The 20,257-nt window shown below is 41.0% G+C and overlaps 2 protein-coding genes across 8 annotated transcripts in view; one reads left to right on the forward strand and one right to left on the reverse strand.

Moving 5' to 3' along the window:
• CCDC148 (coiled-coil domain containing 148) overlaps positions 1-1,129 on the reverse strand; it is a 350,508-nt gene extending 349,379 nt beyond the window's left edge. Inside the window, exon 1 of the mRNA XM_056110371.1 lies at positions 837-1,129. Coding sequence (XP_055966346.1) covers positions 837-861 — 25 coding nt within the window. The 5' untranslated portion in view covers positions 862-1,129. The remainder of the gene's footprint in view (positions 1-836) is intronic.
• Positions 1,130-1,516: 387 nt separating this feature from the next.
• The window catches only part of PKP4 (plakophilin 4), a 285,729-nt gene continuing 266,988 nt past the window's right edge, over positions 1,517-20,257 (forward strand). For 6 of the 7 annotated variants that reach the window (XM_056110157.1, XM_056110158.1, XM_056110163.1 and 3 more), the window contains exon 1: positions 1,517-1,643. The gene's annotated coding sequence lies outside the window, so the exon portion shown is untranslated. The remainder of the gene's footprint in view (positions 1,644-20,257) is intronic. The other variant, XM_056110162.1, reaches the window with a different exon arrangement.

Below are 20,257 nucleotides of genomic sequence, written 5' to 3' on the forward strand. Positions count from 1 at the left end.
TTAATCTGTTTGTCTCAACAAAGTATTTCTAATTTCCAAAATCCTATCATCTTTTTCACACAATATGGTCCCTTCAACTTGAGGGGCAGTAATATAAATAGTCTTCTTGCTAAGAAAAATTTAGTATAAAAATGACAAAATCACAGAAAGAACCTGTGAATATCAGTGGTTATGAGATAGCAATATAATGCTTATTGATATAAGCATTGATATTATATTGATAGCAATATAATATAAAAGCCTATATATTCATGAAATCTCATTTGACTTGCTAGTATCTAAATATGAAAGTTATTCCCTAAACCCATTTGGGCTTTACAAAAGCAGAGAATTAAAGAGTTTTGTGTGTACTGATTTCATTTCTCAGTAAATTTATGTCTTTAGAGAAAAATTTGGAATTGTCTAAAAACCAAAATCCAATGTGTTTCCTTCATTCTCTTGTGAAATCATCAGAAAGCATGAAGGACTGACACTGTCACCTGTTTTTCCCCTGCCCTTTAACCTGTCAAGCTCATAGTGCCAAGTGCAAACACAGATGGGTGTTTAATAAATTTTCTTCAACGAAGAGATTAAATGTTTGCCTTGGGAACACATTATCAGAGGTACTGATCTGATGACATCAATCATATAATGCATTAGTCTGCTTCCCTATCGAGCTTGCACACAAAGGCAAACCTTGGGAAATTCCTTAGTTAGGCCTCTATGTTGGAAGAACCACATTTGACACAAGATCCGTTCCAGGGGAGAAGGAATGGTTGAGATGAGCAAGTGCATTTGCACTGTTCAACAGATTGTCAAAAGGACTCGGTGATGTAAAGGATGGGATGCAAACTCACCTGGAGAAGCTGAAGCTGCACACATGTCAAAGGTCAAAGGGCCTCAAGGTCTCCCAGAGGCAGGATAAAAATGAAACGCCTACTCCTAAGGTCTCACCATGAAGAATTCGAAGGAAATGCTGTTCCTTGAGCCAGGGGCCAGCCCTAAACCCTACAGCTAGGGTTGACAGGAAAGCAAAAGAAAAGTTGCCTCAAATTTCACAGCCAGCGTCCGGGAATCCCCGAGTACTTCATTCTCTCACCCCCTTCCTGGGCCCAAAGCCAGGGACACCTTCATCTTCACTCTCCACCTAGTCCCAGCCCTCTCACTCTTAACAGCATCGGTCTCTATGGCGACCTGAAACCGCAGTTCCCATTGGTCCGTTCAATATGAGGGCCGGGCCAATGGGGAGGGCCACACTGCTGCTCCCGGCCAATGGCGTGGGCCAGGAGCAGGTCCGGAGACGGCGGCGTGCTGACGTTCCCGGGAGCCCGGGTCTGGCTGGGCAGGCGGGCTCGGCGGCTGGGCGGGCGGCGGCGGCGGCCTCTGGGCAGTAGAGGGGGCTCCGGGGCTGAGTCTATCGTCGCTGGCCGCGGGAGCGGCACCATGGGCACTGGGTAGAGGCGCAAGTGGACCACCGCCGCCGCCGGGGGTGGTGGGAGAGCCTCTTCGGGGGAGGGGGCGGGTGGGGGAGGGAGGGGCGGGCAGCCTCTTAGCCGCGGCACTTTTTTTTTTAAATTTTTTTTTGGGGGGTGCCGCAGCGGCGACCCCTCGGCGCCGATGTCCCTGATTCCTGGAGCTACGACAGCTGCTGCCTAACCTGGAAAGTAAGTGGTTGGGTTGGCGGGAGGGCGCGAGGTTCCCGCTCTCGAGACCCCCGGCCCTCGCCTGGACCTGCCTTGGCGGGGGGCACCAAGGGGGTGGGGGTGCGGGCGCCTCCCTCCCGTTACTCAGTCCCCTCCGCCTCGCGGCCGCCTCGGCTTTCCTGCCCCGCCTCGTGTTCCTGCCCGCACTCGTCTGCCTGCTCCCCTCCCCCCGGCAGGCGCACAACTTTCACCCTCCATTTGCTTTTCCTGGCGATTTTCCTCTCGGGTCTCCCCAGCACGCCGCACGCGACCCTTCCCCACGACGGTCCTTTCGGACCTAGAGCCCCCTTGCCCCCCTTTAACTCTCGCCACCCTCCCTCCCCCAAGTACCCAACTTGAACTCCACGCCGAGCCTGCCTGGCTCTCAGCTCCGAGGTCGCCCCACTCCTGCCCGCCTGGCACACCGCCCCGCGCCCCCCGTAGCCTGGGGCACCCGCCTTGCTCGGCGCCCGGCGCTTGCAGCCGCAGGCGAGTCCCCCTCCGGGCTCCCACGCCCCTGCAGCCCGCAGGGTCTCGCGTGGGGCGCCCCGAGTCCCGCGCTCCTGCCCAGCCCTCCTCCCTCTCGGTCCAGTGCGCCCCTCGCTCCTCGCCCCGGAGCCTCACGCTCCACCCCTCTCGCACTTCGCAACCTCGCGCTTCCCTGGAGCTCGTCGTCCTGCGCCGCCGCTTCCTTCTCTCCTCGCCCGGAGTTGGAAGCGGAGCTGCGACACCCCCTGGGCGGATCCGGTGTCCCTGCCTGCCGCTGGAGCTGCCCGGCTCTAGTCTCCTTTTTTTTTTAACCCCCCCCCCCGCCCCCGAAAGCTTGGGGGCGCGCGGCGGGGCTGGCGTTGGCTGAGTGCGACAAACAAGCGAGCACGGGCAGCGGTGGCGCCGAGGCCGCCGTGGCCACTCGAGGCGCAGCAGTAGGCAGGTGTGTGTCCTGGCGGGGGGTCGCGCTCCGCGGGCTCCTCCGCTGGCAAGCGATTGTGCAGGAATGCGAGGAATGCACCAGGGGCAAAGTCCACTCGGCCCGCCGCGGCAGTGCTAGAGCCGTGCTGGCCCAGGTCTCAGCACCCAGCCAGAGGTCACCGGAGCATCTTCGGAGCTGGTGAGCCTTTGCTCCACTCCTCTCCTCCCCTAGCCTCTCTCTCCATGCGGCAGAGAGGGCGGTCGCGGGGTAGCGCAGCAGTTAGCCTCTGGTTTGGGTTTTTGCTGCATTGGTCTTCAGAACTGTGAATTGAGGACCGCTGGCGGTGTAGCCAAGGTTATTGATCATTGCACAAGGTTCTTGGCAAGTTTGGTTTGCAGGATTTGAGTAGTGCTGGGATTTTTAGGAGGGTTTTCCTTTAGGAGAGGGTACCGAAGGTACTTGAGCTTGCATGGTCGTGAGCTTGCATCCGACGTTTTTATTTTATTTATTTTTTTAGCTTTATCACACAACACAAAACATGTCTGTCAGTGCTCATAAATGAGGATGTTCTGCAAGAGATCTTGAATGCAACACTTTGCTGTCATAAGACTTGTAATTTTTCTTGTCATGCTGAGCTGTGTTTAGATCTCTTATAATACATAATGAATAGAAACAGAGAAGCAGTGTTTGGTCAGCGATGGGACAGATAGAACTGTCTGGTACAGTTAAATTCGGGGCGTGTCAGTTACCATTGGAAGTAATTCGGGGACAACACAATCGTGTATATTTCAAGATGTAATTTATTAGTTTAGGTAGAAGCTCCTTGTTCTCTTACTCAGTTTGAAAAAAATTGCAGCTCTGCAACTTTTAAAGAAGGATAATTATTTATGTATAACATCAGTAATGATTACTGTTCATTTGGGTCATATTTTATCTTCCTTAGTGAAGGAAAGGAAAATTGTTATAGAGGTGGGTCTCTAGAATTGAGCCTAGATGCCTGTATTTTAAGAGGAAATGTGAAAGAGTTCTTATCTTTTTATGCTGTGTATTGCTATGAAGTATTACATTTTTGATTCCTGTGAACCTAATGGAAAATGGCAACATAAAAATGGAAACATTTGATGTCAGAAATAAGTGTTTCTGGATGTTGAAAACACCGGCTTTTATTTGACACAGTTTGTTTTGGAGGTTGCAGTTTATTATAAGCCTCTCCACATTTGATTACTTTGTATCCAGATTCAGGAAAATAATAAGCTGACTGTACTGCCTTCTTCAAACATCTACTTTTATGATTAAAGGTGTTGAAAAGTAGAAGATGAACACCTTTTAGTTAAGAACCTAATCAAAGAAAAATAAAAATTTAAAAACCCTTGTTTTATTGGGGAAGGTCATATCTGTGACTGAAACATTGTTTTTTCAGGTATGTGTTATCAATAACGGAACCTTCTAATTCAAAATTTAACTCTAAATTAGAGTAACACAGTAGGATATTGGGAAGTATTTGTGGATGCCAACAGGAAACTTATGTAACAATATCACATTACAATATAGTTTAACATGTGCTTGTTTGATTTTATGTGAAGATTAGAAAGTAAAAGCACATTTAAGGTCTCACATTAGAAATTAAAATGTGTCCAAGTATGTAAATGTTATATGATTGACTATGCATATACTTTCATTTGCAGCAAATAAAGGTAGACTTTCAGTTAGAAATATACTCTGTTGTAGATATTTGAAGAGATAATGTTTTAAAACTGGTGGTTATTTACAATAGAAAATAACAGTTTTCACTAAAGTACATTAGCTCCCAACCCCCACTATTATGTAAGGAGAAGGTGCTGCATTTTATATCTTATATGTTAAACTGAATATACTACATTGGAGTAGTACATATCCAGTTACCTTAATTCATGCCTATACTGTTCTTTTTGGGAGGTAGGGAAACAGCATAGTGAAGCATAACAGAAGGTAAGCAGAATTAGGAGCAGTCTGTATTCACCCAGGGGGAAAAACATTTATGTTATGTATTACATGTATGTTACACACATTATAGCAGTTACATTTAGATAAGAAAAATGGAATTTTCTGAATAATAAGATATAATTTGAATTTAATGCAATTACTACCAAATTCAGTTTAATAAAAATCTTAACAATTATATGACCTTGAGTATTTGAATTAACCCTATATTAACTCAAACTGCAATATATTTTCTGAGATATACAAATCAGGAAAGTAAACCTAATAAAAAAGTTTCACATTTTCTTAATAAAAACATTTCTTCTCAATATTTAATGGAATGATTTCTGTCTTGTTGACCAGAGCTCAACTTAATTGTAGAGTTTTCAGTTCCTAGATAATGACAATTATTTGACACAACTATTCTCTCACCTTTAAAAATGTTAAGTTGTTTTTAGAAAGCTGTACAATCAGTCTTCTTTTATCCTATTTCAACAAAGAGTAAACCCCTAATTTACTTAATTCTAAAAGTGGATATTTTACCTTTAGTCTTAATTGGAAGTTGAAGTAGAGGTTATTCTAGAGGTATTCAAGGCATAAGCATCAGTTGAATTGTATGTTACTTTGGAAAGTTGCCTTCACACCTTCAGTGTACTGGGAGATAATTACTTATTTAATGTGTTAAGTGGTTTTTAGTGCCTTTTTTGCACTGATAGGGAAGAATCTGAAATACTAGACAAGTGGTCTATATATTTATAAAAATTTGTACCAAAAGAGTAATCTCAAGTAGCTGTATAAAGAGAAGAATAGTAAAACTGTTATCATATGTGAAGGTAGAGTTTCATGTACTGCTTGAAAGTGATGATTGTAGCCCGCAGATTAGTCTGAGGTTCAGCAAAAGAAATGGCAGGATATAGGGATGGGTTGTATGTCATAAAGAGTTTATGTCCTTGCTGCTGGCTTCAGTTGAAAAACATTCGGATGTTTGTCATGTCACTTTTATAGTTAAGTGGAATTATTTTATGCTTTGGGGAACATGACTTAATTTACCCTAACTGAATTTGGGGATATTGTATGATGGTGCTTATCAATTAAACTTAGAAATGTTGCAGGCATTCCATTTGTCATTAGTCTTAACTTATTTTTTTCTTTTTTATTATTTGGATGAACTTGATACACCAGTATGTTAGCTACATTGTTGATCATTTTCATAGCCATAATACTAGCTTATTATGACTTATGTATAATAATTAATCAAAGATAGTGAAATGTCAGTTTAGACTATTAAATTTTCTTTTTTTTTTTTTGCTTTTTGGGTCACACCTTGCAGTGTACAGGGGTTACTCCTGGTTCATGCACTCAGGAATTACTCCTGGCGGTGCTCAAGGGACCATATGGGATTTTGGGAATAGAACCCGGGCCAGCCGCATGCAAGACAAACTCCCTTCTCCGTGCTATCACTCCAGCCCCTGGACTATTAAAATTTTAATAATATAAGATACACAAATTAAAATATGGAAGTATCTGATTGTTTTAAAGTATGCCATTGGAAGTATTTTTGTTGAACCAAGTAAATGGTTCAACTTGGGTAAATGGCCAGTCCCTATAGACAGATAATGAATAGCCCCCTCAAACTCCAGAAGGTCAAAAGGGAAGGGAAATCTGTAGCCCTTTCTATTCAGTAGTAGATACGTATTTGATTTCTATAGCTAACTGAATTTAGTAAATTGTAAATGTGCAAAAGTGTTTATCCTATTCATCCCTAACCTGATTATATTCTCCTGTAGCCACGACTGTCACTACCACTAGAATCATTGCTGTCATCACAGATGCATGGTGTCTGGTGAGGCAGAAAGAAGCCAGCCCTGATGGGAAAGTAGCTCAGTGGCAAAGTGCATATTTCACATATATGAGGCCCTGGCACTACTCCTTAGAAAAAGAATGAAGCCCTCTCAGAAAAGATCTTTTTCTGACACTCAGTTGGAATATAGAAGTTTTATATTCACTTATCTTCATTAATATTTTAGGTTTAATTTGGAATTGATATTAGCATGGAAGTTAGGTAAAATGTTGGTTTGGTTGACAGTAGAGAGTTTATTGTACATGCTCTGAATGTATCCTACACTAGTTCGGTGTCTGCCAACACGTGCACCCCAACCCACCTCCTTGCAGCCCCTATCATCACTGGGTAAAAGCCCTGGAGGGCCCCTACCACTGCAGGACCTGGCTTGGATGCTTCCCAACACTGAAGGGCTCTTTGCATCTGAGGGCCCTGGGAATCAACCTTCCAGACAGGTTGGCTGAAAAGAGGGAGTGGCTCAGGGCCTTCTAGGAGCTGCTTAGGAGCCCCCAATTAGATAATTAATTAAATGTGTGGTTGAATTAGAATCTCGGATTACTTAGACACATTATGAGATCCTACCCTAGAATTTGTAGAATATGTTTTGGTAGATATTCTCAGAACATTTACTGATAGATTTTTATACAGAGGTGTGTAAAAATGCTCTGGCCCACTGTAAATTCTCTCTTAAGCTGCAAATATTAGATAGGGATAGAATGCACCAAAGTCTAGAAATTAGGACATTGTCCTAAGCCATATGACCTCAGCAAACTATTGAACATTGAGATTATAGCTTCAACCTTTAAAACAAAATGCAGGGCTAGGGGGCTGCAGAGATAGCACAGTGGGAAGTGCTTACCTTACACACTGCTATTCCAGATTTGATTCTCAGGGGGCAGCTGGTCCTCTGAGCCCCACCAGGTGTGGGCCTGAAACCAAACAAACAAAAAATTTTTTGCAGTTTTGGGATTGTCTGAAATAGTCTACTTTTAGCTCAAGTTTCCCAAAGTCCTATGTGTATTTTTTTTAGGGGGAAATAAGTTTTCCTAAGCATTCATGTATGTAGTTCTAATATCCTCCAAGGAAGATGGGGCTCTCTTATGATACTTGAGGCTTTTCTTCAGGGTCACTTACTTTTTAAAAATATGAGTTGGGGGACTCAGAGAAATAGTACAAAGCTTAAATTGTTTGCCTATCATTTGATTGTGGCCATAACTTTGGTTCAAATTCCCATAACACCTGGTCCCCTGAGCCCTGCTGGTTGTTGCCCCCAGACAAAAAATAATTTGGGGTAGAAATGGAAAAGAAATCAAGTCATAAGTTTTTCCATGTCTTGCCTCACTATAGCCCAAGATTAACCATAGTTTTGGCCTGGGGGCACTTTTTGGATTTCATCTTCTCACTGAATATAAGTTCTTGAGAAGTGTTTCTTTTTTTCTTTTTGGGTCACACCTGGCGATGCTCATGGATTACTCCTGGCTTTGCACTCAGGAATCATTCCTGGCAGTGCTCAGTGGACCATATGGGATGCTGGGAATCGAACCTGGGTCAGCCGCATGTGAGGCAAATGCCCTACCCGCCGTCTATCATTCCAGCCCCAGGAGGTGTTTCTTAATGCAGTGAGGTGGTGTGGTTAACAACTAGCCTATCAAAATTAGAATCTTACCTTTCGTGTAGGTATTTTTGGTAAATTACATAATCATTCTGGATTTTAATTTCCACATCTGTGTGGAATATATATGGGCTGGAGCCATAGCACAGCTGGTAGGGCGTTTGCCTTGCATGCATCTGACACGGAGGGCCGACCTGAGTTTGATTCCTCAGCCCCTCTTGGAGAGCCCAGCAAGCTCCCTAGAATATCACGCTCACACGGCAAAGCCTGGCAAGCTACCCATGACGTATTCAATATGCCAAACACAGTAACAAGTCTCACAATGTTACTAAGCCCATTCGAGCAAATCGATGAACAATGGAAGGACAGTGACAATGTGTATATATGTATATAAAATATATATCATGATTATTGTGAGGTTTAAATGAATTGATACAAGCAGACAATAGAACCTTGTATAGGTTAGCCCTTAGTGTATTTAAGTCACTATTTTTAGTCTTCCATTGTGGTCCTTTATGATGCTTTGTGTGTAGCATGTATATAAGGCAGGCAGGGTTTTTTGTTTGCTAGACTTTTTTTGGGTGGGGGACAATCATTTGGCTGTGCTCTGGGCCTACTCCTTGTTCTGTACTCTGAGATCACTCCGGAGCCAGGGAAATTATTGTCTTACTTTTTGCGACCTTTATGATCATGAGGTTCAGCAGGATATTTCAGGGAGGAAATAAATCACTCCAAAATGATTGTAAACTTGATAGTTTGTAAAAGATTGGCAGTTGGATTGGAATATAGTAAAATATATAAAAGTTTTTAAAATGGGAAGCTATAGCTTCTTTACGCAACCAATACTTAGAGACATAACAATATTTACATTATTGTTACCCAGTAAATGTGGGAGGTTTGGTTAAATATAGTTTGATAAATTGTTATATTTAAAAAATAAGACAGGACTGGAAAGATAGTGCAGGGGGTAAGTTGCTTGCCTTACATGCAGCTGACCTGGGTTCGATTCCTAGAATTCCATATGGTACCCCGAGCACTGCCAGGAGTGATTCCTGAGTGCAGAGCCAGGAGTAAGCCCTGCGCATTTGCCAGGTGTGGTTCCCAAAACCCCCTAAAACAAAAGGTCAAGATTGACAATTTTATATTTGGGGGCTAGAAGTCGTAACACATGGAAAATATAAAGCACACCATTAATATATATATATATGCACTTATTGCATTTGTAATTTGAAGTAGTAGTAATTTTATATATTGACTTTGATAGTCAATACGTGAAGAAAGTGTTAGTGTCAAGGAAGTCTATAAACTGCTTTTTCTGTCCAAAATTAATCACACTTGAAATTGGCAGGAAACTGCCAAAGCAAGAAATACTAGAAGAGAAATTTGAGAAATGTTTTATGTTAACCATCAGATTGTGGTTTAACATGTTGATGCTGGCACTGTAAATTGTGTTAATTAATTCACATCCACGTTTGAGCCACTGGTGTATGCACCGGCGTCAGTGTGTTAATGGATATCAAAAGGTTCTTCATCTAGTTCTGGCTGTGCTACTAAGCAGGTGTGTGTCCCAGGAGCCAGTCATTTAACTCCTTTGGGCTCTAGTTTTTCATCTGTTAAATGAGAGTGTTGGAATAGATGCTCTAGTACTAGTATTTCATGACTCTTAGAATATCAAGCATTCTCATTCTGTTACATTTCTTTCCTCACCAAGAATGTACTGTTTTCTCCTCAAGGATTTATTACAACTTACTCTCTGGGATAAGAGGAGAAAATTGAAGTCACATACCTGAAATGCTCAGCTACTGAAAATAAAAGTGTTGCAGCCAGTCAGGCAACCCCATGCTAACTGTGTCAGTCAGTGGCTTTCCTCTTGGACTCGTTCGCTAATATCCAGGCTGATGTGCACGTTTGAGGCTTCAGTCCTGGATGAAATTATATTTTCTATGTGGGATGGCAACGGAAGGAAATTTAAGCAATGGTTAAAGTCTTGTTACAATGAGAAAGACCTGTCCCAGAGAGATAGTGTAGTGGTAAGGCACTGGTCTTACTGGATGTGGCTTGAAAACCAAACTGGAGGAAGACCTACTTACCATTTATTTTAATTTGATTAGTCCTCAAGAAAGTTTAGCAGTCTATACCATTGTGCCTCTGAAAACATATTACTTTTTCACACGCACTTCTATGTTCATAGGAACTCACTGATCAAAAAATAAGTGATTTTCATTGAAAGCTAATTTTTTCACCTCCCAGTGTCAGGAAATTGTGGTAGATTTCAACAAGATGATTCCTATTTCAATTTGTGTTTTTAAAATTCCTTTTTTGTTGTTAAGCAATTACAGATTCAGTGAAAAAAAATTTCTCCTGGGCTGGAGCAATAGTACAGCAGGTAAAGTGTTTGCCTTGCATGTGGCTGACCCGGGTTCAATCCCCAGCATCCCGTATGGTCCCCTGAGCACTGGCAGGAGTAATTCCTGAGTGTAGAGCCAGAAGTACCCCTGAGCATTGATGGGTATGACCCAAAAAGCCCCCCCAAAAAAAGTTTCTCCTGGATCTTCCTAGATCTAAAGAGGGAAAACTCCATGTACAACTTATATACATATGTAATAGCTCATATGCATACATTTATATATGTACATACATAACCAATAAGTTGGAGTGATTTTTACTTTACTTTTTTTTTTTTAGCTATACCCAGTAGTTATCTGGATCACTTCCTGCTCAGTGCTTAGGAGTTGCTCCTGGCTGTGCTTGTGGGGGTGGGGGAGGTGGATTGGGGAACCATGTGGCACTGGGAATTGAATCCAGGCCTCTTGCAAGCTAAGCATACACTCCAGCCCAGTGATGTCTCCCTCATTGATCATTTAGAAGTATTTAGATTAATCATTTTCCTATTGTTAATGCAATAAATACATTCTATTCAGAGAGGAGGATCAATTATACTCTAATGTATGTGATATTAAATTTTCACCATCATAATAAAAGTGATCACTTCAATTCCCATACCTTTACAAGAATTGTAAACACTCCTGAAATGGAAACCAGTTGTCACTCTTCAGTGAAGTACATTCTGTTTCATACACTGGATTGCTTGAGTGGGCCCAGTAACGTCTCCATTGGAGACTTTGTTGTTACTGTGTCTGGCATATCGAATACTCTCGGTAGCTTGCCGGGCTCTGCCGTGCGGGCGAGATACTCTCGGTAGCTTGCCGGGCTCTCCGAGAGGGGCGGAGGAATCGAACTCCGGTTGGCCATGTTGGCTGAGTGCAAGGCAAATGCCCTACCGCTGTGCTATCGCTACACTGGATTGAATGTGGGGTGGAAGGTAGAGAAACATCTAAGTAGTAGTAATTTTTTTTCCCATTTTTGGGTCAGAGCCGTCAATACTCAGGGGTTACTCCTGGCTTTACACTCAGGAATTACTCCTGGTGGTGCTCAGGGGACCGTATGGGATGCCGGGAATCGAACCCGGGTCAGCTGCATGCAAGGCAAACGCCCTACCTGCTGTGCTATGGTTCCAGCCCCTAGAAATAATTTATTTATAATTTCTTACTGTTCAAACAAGAAGACTGAAAAAAATTTTGTTTGAAAAAATTTCAGACATTTGCTAGAGCCCTACTGTGTGTGAAATATTAGTTTTGTTTGGGTACCTCTTATTAAAAGAGATAAGATTTGAGCAATCATTGTTCATTATTCCCTTCCACTGTATCAGGCTTGGTGCTAGATGTCATGACTGAAATGATGATTTCCTCCAGGCAGTTTTATTTATTTTTTGTGTTGGATTCAGTACAACAGTCTACATCTTTGAGGATATGTGATTAATTTTATAATAACTTGGGAAAGATAAGACACATTAACCGGTAAAATAATGTCCTTGAAAATAGTATATAAATAAACATGCAGAATTGTTCCAAAAGTGTTTGGGGTGCACTGTAAAATGTCTTTTATTTTAACTATATTTTAGCTAAGTCTACTTTTCAGTTGTTTGCCACTTGATACATTGCCAGAATATAGAGCGACAGGTCCATTAACCACTGTCAGTGGCTTTCTTTGGATAAAAAGTCTGCATCTAAAAAGTTCCTTCCTATTGATTATAAAGTAGTAATTTCAGAAAAGGTTTTAACCATGAACTTGATTATTTTGGTTATCATTCTTGACTCACTTTACCACATTGCCTATGTAAAAGAATTCATTACAAAGAAATGCATCACTTACAAAGAACCGTAATTTATGGTTAAGACTTGCCACTTTAAGTTTTTATTTTCTTATAGAAATACTTTGGTTTATGTATTGGGTACTTTCTTTTTTTCCTTATACTATTTGTGTGGCTTTATAATTCTAATTTATAACCTATTATTGAATATATTTTTCCATTGTTATGAATGAATAGAAGAATATTTTGAAAATCACTTGTGACATATTCTAGAATAAATGGCCTTTTAATCATATCTTGAATCTCAATCTGATGCATTGATGGGAATTTCCATTTATTGTCAGTTTTTCAACAGCTGAATAAGCAGCAAATTTGGTTTTAAAAAAAAATCACTGAAAAAGGAATCTGGAAACTCAACTGGACTTTCAGAAGAACTGTTATCATTTAGAGACCTGTAATAAACAACTCAGCTTTTAAATGTCTGATACTGTCAACAGACAAAAACAGTATGTCAGTCTGAAGTCTTTGGATAGTATATTGTCTGTTGTCAGTTTTTCAGAATGCTCTTTGCCAATCACTTGTTCGAACTGATTACAGTTTTTCATCGAAGCAACATCAATCTGCCATCCTAAGATGTGAGAGGGGTTTCTCAGTTTCACGATCCCATGGTCCTCCTCCTCTTGAGTTTTTGGCAAGCAGACTTCTCGCATCATTTCATCTTGACTAATCTTCTGACATACCTTGAATGAATGAGTTTGAATTCCAGTCTTGTGATTCCTTCACTGCATATTCTTAGGTAATCTCTCTGCCTAAGTCTAGCACTCTCTCTTCTTCTGTAAACTGTTTATTTTATTTAGACCTTCAGAATATTTCATCGTGTGTGCTTTTCAGTGGAAAAAAAGCCCCTGTATTCTGACTTATTAAAAAATTACCTTTTTCATATAACTTGCTAGCTGAATAATCATTACAGGGGCAAGAGTGATTACAGTGAGTAGGGTACTTGCCTTGCATGTGGCACACTGGGGTTCAATTCCCAGTGACTCATATAGTCCCCCAAGCCTGCCAGACTGATCCTTGATCTCAGAGCCAGGAGTAATCCCTGAGTGTCACTGGGTGTGACTCAAAAACCAAAACCATAAATAATCATTGCATTAAATTCCTTACTACAAATACTAATTAAGAGATGTGAAACACAGATTCATGTTTATTTTGACCTTAATTGCCTGGATTATAACTATGGTGAGGTGAGTTCACATAGTGCTCTTTTATTTTATTTTATTTTGCTTTTTGGGTCACACCCCCCCCCCAGGTGGTGCTCAGGGAACCATATGGGATGTTGGGAATCGAACCAGGGTTGGCTGCGTGCAAACGTCCTACCTGCTGCTGTTGCTCCAGCCCCACATGGTGCTTTTTAAATTATTTATCTGCAGCCTTCTATCACCTGAACCAGCTGTTTTAGGCTTTGGTTATATGAGATGCTGGTTATTTAATTGGTAAATAATGACAACTCATTTTAAAGTTACGAGTTTACCTTTTTTTTAAAAAAAAACTGAACATTTTCCAAATACCACTGTTACTACAATTTTTTTAAAAAAATTTTTTTAAACGAAACCCCATCATTGTCCCATCTCCAGTACTCCCTCCTTTTGCTTCTTTTTGTTCTGATTATTGTGGTGACTGGTGATTGCACACTTAAACTGGATTGGGACTCATATTTGCTTGTCCTGGTGTATGCACACTTGGCCATAACACTTGCCAAGAGTCACACTTGTTGATTGGCCTTCAACTCACATGAGATTGGGGGGCTTCACTCTTCACTCAGCACTGCTTAAGCACATTCTGTCACGCTGCTGGTGTGTGTGTGGGCGGGGGGGAGGGACAAGTGGGCAGCTGTGGTACCCATATGGGTGCTCACTGTGGCACACTTCCTGCTCTGGGTGCTCTCAAATCTTTCAGTTGTGGCATCCACTCGCTCCTGGCTTTTGTGCAGCCAGAAACTCTTTGTGAAATCAAGTAGCACAAGACAGCACAAGCTGCCAGAAATTGCTTACACACAGAATGCAAATGCTCTTAAGGCCTAGTTTTTAAACTGTGGGTCTTAGCTATGTAACATAGGGGTCATATCAGACTCAGGAAATTTTGGTCTGGCACCGGTGTGGGATGGAACAGAAACTGCTGCTCACAGGACGTCCTTGCTTGTCTGCCTGTATTGTATGGCCTGAGAATGGTGTTATGAATGTCAGATGGTCTCTGCAAAAGAAAGGTTCCCCACTGCTTTTGTAACTGAATGTGGCAGTCAATTAAAATTTGTTTTAAATTAAATTTCTAACATATTAGTGTTTCTTTACATGTTTTATATAGCTGGGGTCATATGATACTTTCTCCTGTAAAAGTGGTCACAAGTGGATCAAGTTTAAGGAGTTTTGCTGTAAGCCATGAAATTCTCCTTTGGTGGGCCCCACCCACACCCCCAGTCATTGTTTTTAAGTGGAACTGATGAGCTACCTTTGTTTTTCCTTCATAGTTTGTTTCAGTGATAGTTTGTTTTTGATAGCCGGTATATTTAATTTCCAAAAACAGTACTACAGTTCAAAGTGTGATGGTTAATGATGATTCTTTCAGAATTTCACCTAGAGGTGTTGTAATCATTTATAGGAAACATCCATGTAAAAGAAAATGTGTTCATGCTGGGAAGCATAGCTGCATGTATGATGATGACCATTATCTTCATATGATTGGCCTCCCTGCCCTAGCTTGAAGCCAATAAGTATGACTTTACTTTAAAAGTCAAGGATCTATTCCAAAATATAATGCTGTCATTTCTCTCCCTTCCCTTCCCTTCCCTTCCCTTCCCTTCCCTTCCCTTCCCTTCCCTTCCCTTCCCTTCCCTTCCCTTCCCTTCCCTTCCCTTCCCTTCCCTTCCCTTCCCTTCCCTTCCCTTCCCTTCCCTTCCCTTCCCTTCCCTTCCCTTCTCCTTCCCTTCTCCTTCCCTTCTCCTTCCCTTCTCCTTCCCTTCTCCTTCCCTTCTCCTTCCTTCCTTCCTTCCTTCCTTCCTTCCTTCCTTCCTTCCTTCCTTCCTTCCTTCCTTCCTTCCTTCCTTCTTTCTTTTTGCATGTTTATTGCATGGCTTCTGCCAGAGAATACTTTGGAGATTGTCTGGCTTAAATAAAGTCTTGATTGATAACTTGGTTAGTTTTTATTAATGTCTTTCTACCTTAAATGTCAGACGTGTTTTTTTTTTTCACGGTGTAAAAGTTCTACTAGATTATTAGTTACATGTTTTGTTCTGCATTGTTCATGCTTATTCTCACATTTTATTATCAGTGCTTTTTATACTCAGTCTTCTGAAATAATAGCTGAGAAATCAGTTTTTTACTCTATAATCAGTTGTAAAAATAAGGCTCCGTGGGCTTTAATTTTTGGGTCCTGCTCTGCTCTGCTCAAGGTTTACTCATGTCTCTGCTCAGGGATCACTCCTGGAGAGGTTCAGGGGATTCGATGAAGTGGATCAAACCCAAGCCAGCTGTGTGCAATTCAAGCACGGCTTTCTGACTCCAGGAGGAGTATTTTTCAAACACTGCTTTTAAAGATTTTATCCTTTTCTCTATTTGATATAATTTCAGCCTCATTTTATCTCACAGAAATATGAACTTCCGACAAGTTATATTTCTCCTGAATTCTTGTCTGCAGGTAGCTAGTATTTCTTTCTGCTTGGTAAGCAAGTGGTTTTCTAAAAGCTCTAACTCCAGTGTGAACCCTTCTTAGTGAGTCCTTCGTCCTTTCTCTCCAGAGTTCCACCTTCCCACATGTGCTTCATACGAGCTTCACTGTAAATAGGTCTGCTCTGAGCATGTGTCATGTTGTGTTCAAGTTGTTTCAATCTGTTTTTCTGTCTATTCCGTGTACCTTGCACAGGTTAGAATAGTGTCATAGTCATTTTGATATACCTAGCAGTGTGCCTGACACATATTAAGCACCCCGCACCTGCTTTGAGTGGATGAATGATCAAATACTTTGTTATAATCTTGCTGGTTCTCTCAGTTCAAGACACTCTCTATTGTTTACCCTGCAGGTGTCCTACAAACCTTTTGGCCTACCAATCTTTTAAGGCTTTTATAAGACCCTAATTACTCTTCCTGAATCTTCCATATCAGCAAACTGGTCTCCACTCACAATATCCTGCCTCCCACAGTATTTAAGACTTCACCATTCTCCTAAGACCTCATTTAGGTCCTTCATGGTGTGATTAACCCTCTCACGCTACTGTGACTGATGATTTCTTTCCTTCTCCAGATGTCTTTTTATATCTTCTCTGCCATCTAATGATTAAAAGAAAGCCTATGTATTGCTCATTTTTCTTTTTTCTCTTTCCTCTTAGTGGATTATAGTTTTCTGATGGGACCCTGGACTTACATATTTCCTATCCCAAGGGACTCTTTTAAGCAGAGGGCAGTTAGGAAGAAAGAGATTATGTTCGTTGGTAATGTTGGAAGGCAAGGCCAACTGCTAATTCAAGCATTCTGTGTTGTTCATGAAAGTGCAGTCTCATACATGTCCCCTTAATAGTTATTTGCTAAGCAATTAGGGTGTACCAGTCCTTGGCATGTTTTGTTTAGATTTTTGGGAGCCCTCATCTGCCACATAAAGTCATGAAGTGGGATTAGTTTAGCTTCTCTAAGTTTTTTTTTCTCCCATAATCTGTCCTACATGAAAAAGAAAATGAAAATGGGTGTTGGGAAAACAAATTTTACCCCTGAAGCTTTTGTTTTAAAAGTGAAAAGATTGTCTTTTTCTTAAGCTATAGCTAGCGGTGTGATTTCTAACATTGTAGCCACTGACTCCTACATGGGCTATTAAATTTATCAGATATTTATCCTCCTTAGTCATTTTAAGTGTCAAGTCAACATACAAGTTCTATAGCAATAGGCAAATACAAAATATTTCTGTCATAGTAGACTATTCTGCTTAAATTTATAGAATGTAGATGAGGTGGTAAAATCATAGATGCTCTTAGAGATACAAAACAGATACAAAATAGCTCTGTAAAGTTTTCGGTGCATTTATATTAATGTTCATTTAATCCTTCTAATGACTGTAAAAAGATGGTGTACTCCCTTCATATATATCTTCAGAATTAAGGAACTTAAAATTTAGGACTGGAGCGATAGCAAAAGTGGTAGGGCATTTGCCTTACGCACAGCCAGCCCGGCCGAGCCGGATTCGATTCCTCCGCCCCTCTCGGAGAGCCCGGCAAGCTACCGAGAGTATCTCGCCCGCAAGGCAAAGCCTGGCAAGCTACCCGTGACGTATTCAATATGCCAAACACAGTAACAACAAGTCTCAAAATGGAGACGTTACTGGGCCTGCTAGAGCAAAATCGATGATTTAACGGGAGGGCAGTGACAGTGACAGTGAAAATTTAGGGTCATAATGAGAGATAAAAAACTGGAACAAAATTACTAAAGGGGGCTGGAGCAATAGTACAGCAGGTAGGGCATTTGCCGTGCATGCAGCCGACCCGGGTTCCATTCCCAGCATCCCATATGGTCCCCCGCGAACCGCCAGGAATATTTCCTGAGTGTCTCTGGGTGTGGCCCAAGAAGCAAAAAAAAAAAAAAAAAAAAAAAAGAATCCCTTTACTCCTGGCAGTGTTTGGGGGACCATATGGGATGCTGGGAATTGAACCTGGGTTGACCACATGCGAAGCAAGCGCCCTACCTGTTGTGCTATTGCTCCAGCCCATCACTAAGTCTTTAAGAGCTTCAAAATATACTCTAAGTTCATTTTGTGGTTTAGTTCTTCATACTGGAACAAAATCATTGTAATGAATAAATATTTCATGTGGAAATCATTTGATATAAAAGATTGTGATTTTTTAATTACCTCATTTAAAATTTCATTAAGTTTAAAAATTGTATTGGTCTTCTGAAGTTTTCAATGAGATTCAGTGAATTCTAATCAGTTAGTGTTTCTGAGGCCTAGTGCGAGCTGGGAAGGATTATGGAAATGAATATCACTATGCCCCTTTTTTATCCTGTACTAAGGACATTGTTTCTTAGACATTGTAGGAAGTAAGCCTCAGAGACCCCAGGACTGTCTTTGCTGCTTAATAAAGGGCATGGTTGTCTTCATCTGCATATCATGTTCAAGTCAGCTGGAGCCAGGGTGTGTGCGGAGACTACTGAAGAGGCAGCAGATGTCTCAAAGGCAAGAGTGCCTGTCTTCAAGTGGCTTCAATGAAAACTTCCTGTACTTCTGAAAATAAAGAAGGAAAGGAATTGTACTGAGTTTCATTGCATTTTAACTTTGGAAATTAAAATGAAACACTTTCGGGTCAGAAAGATCACTAGTGGGCTACAGTGTGTACTTTGCATTGACTGTTATACTCTACCCAGGGATGTCTGCGATTCCCAGAACCTCGCGGTCACCCAAGCCCTCCAGTTGGGCCAAATATGGCCCAAAAGCTAAAATAAAAATAAAATGGCATACTCTTTAAGTACGGATATGGTCTTACTGAGAATATCGATTTGCATGAGGAATGGAATTCATTTAGTGGATAGGTCATCACCTTACTTGAGAATTGTGGGGAAAACAGCATTCTCCCCATTTACTATTTTTAAAGCTGACCAAAAATATATTTAATTTCACTTGATTTAAGCGTTTCTGTGAAGAGTTAAAGCAGAAAAATACATATGCTGAGGAACAATTTGAGTTACTTTGGCTATATATTTCATGCTTGTTTTGTTTGGGGGCCAAACCCTACTGTGCTCGTGCTGTTCTCTGCAGTGCTTGTGGGGTGATACATTACGATGGGTTAGACTTGTGCCTCCTGCGTGCAAATCATGTGTTCCAGCCCTCTGAGCTATTTACTTAACCCTCACACTTTACTTTTTAATATTTACTTGCTATTCACTGCTTTTAAGATATTTGGAGATTAGCCCTCCTTATTAAAACATAAGTTGTGACCATGCACTCCTTTTCTGCTGGGCTCCTTTTGTAAGAATATTGGTACTGGGAGAGTCAATGTGAAGGTAGTTTTTCATTTAACTTTTAAACTGCATTTTAATTTTTAGTTTTGTACTGAGTCTTAAAAGCTTTGCAGAAGGGGGATAGCAATAACAGAGCATTTAGGACTCTTGCCTTACAGGCCACCAGCTTGAATTTCATTCCTTGTTCCTTCCCTGAGGCAGTCAGAAATGATTTGAGTTCAGAACCCTGAGTAAGCCCTGAGCACTGCTGGGTGTGGTCCCTAACAAACTAAAAGCTGAAGCTTTTTCTAAGATTGAGAAGAACTGAAGAAGAGTAAAGTTCCATTTTATATAATTTAGAAGGCATTTGATAAGGTCTTTTAAGGTTTGAATATATGGAGAATAAAGTTAAGCATGCTTGAATGTTTAATAATCAGAAGTGTTAAGTGCTTTTGTGAAGTGTAGTGTATCTAAAATTGGGCTTGCTTTTCAATGGCTAGTACTTCTTGAGATAGTATTCAGTAACTAGAAACTCATAAATGATAGTTAATAGAAGAAATAACTTCTGATTTTGTAATAGTGATTATGAATAAAAAACTACTAAAGCAGTCTTTTTTTGGTAAGGTGCTGCTGCGGTGTATGCCCAATCCAGTAGAAGAGAACAATTTTACATGTAGTATGTCCTTCTCACATGTGTGAGGAGTCTGTTACCTCTGTTACTGAAGTGATATGCATGATTTGAAATAAAACACAGTTCTTTGTGTCAGCATTTACAGGCTTTTCTTGATGATGAGCAAATTGTTAGCGCTTTTGGAATAAATTACTCTGATGATCCAGAAAATAGGAGCAGATATTTAATTTTTCTTGACTGTAAAAATTAAATCTAATCCTAAATTTAATTGAGGAACCTATTCATGTAGGGTTCCCTCTTATTTTAAACAAGAATTTCACTTGTATGCCTCAGCAATTGCATTGGCATAACATTCAAAAGAAACTTAAAATTAAGTGACATATAACCAATTGTATTTACCTCCCAAGTTATCACTTTTTCCTTTTTTTAAAAGAAATTTCCTCATTCCATCCATGACCATGCTTAGTTTATATCCTATAGAATTTCTTCTCCAAGAATGACTCCTTGTATTTCCAAGGCCTTGACA

Source organism: Sorex fumeus, unplaced genomic scaffold, assembly GCF_029834395.1.
Source record: "Sorex fumeus unplaced genomic scaffold, SorFum_2.1 ptg000009l, whole genome shotgun sequence".
Lineage (NCBI taxonomy): Eukaryota > Metazoa > Chordata > Mammalia > Eulipotyphla > Soricidae > Sorex > Sorex fumeus.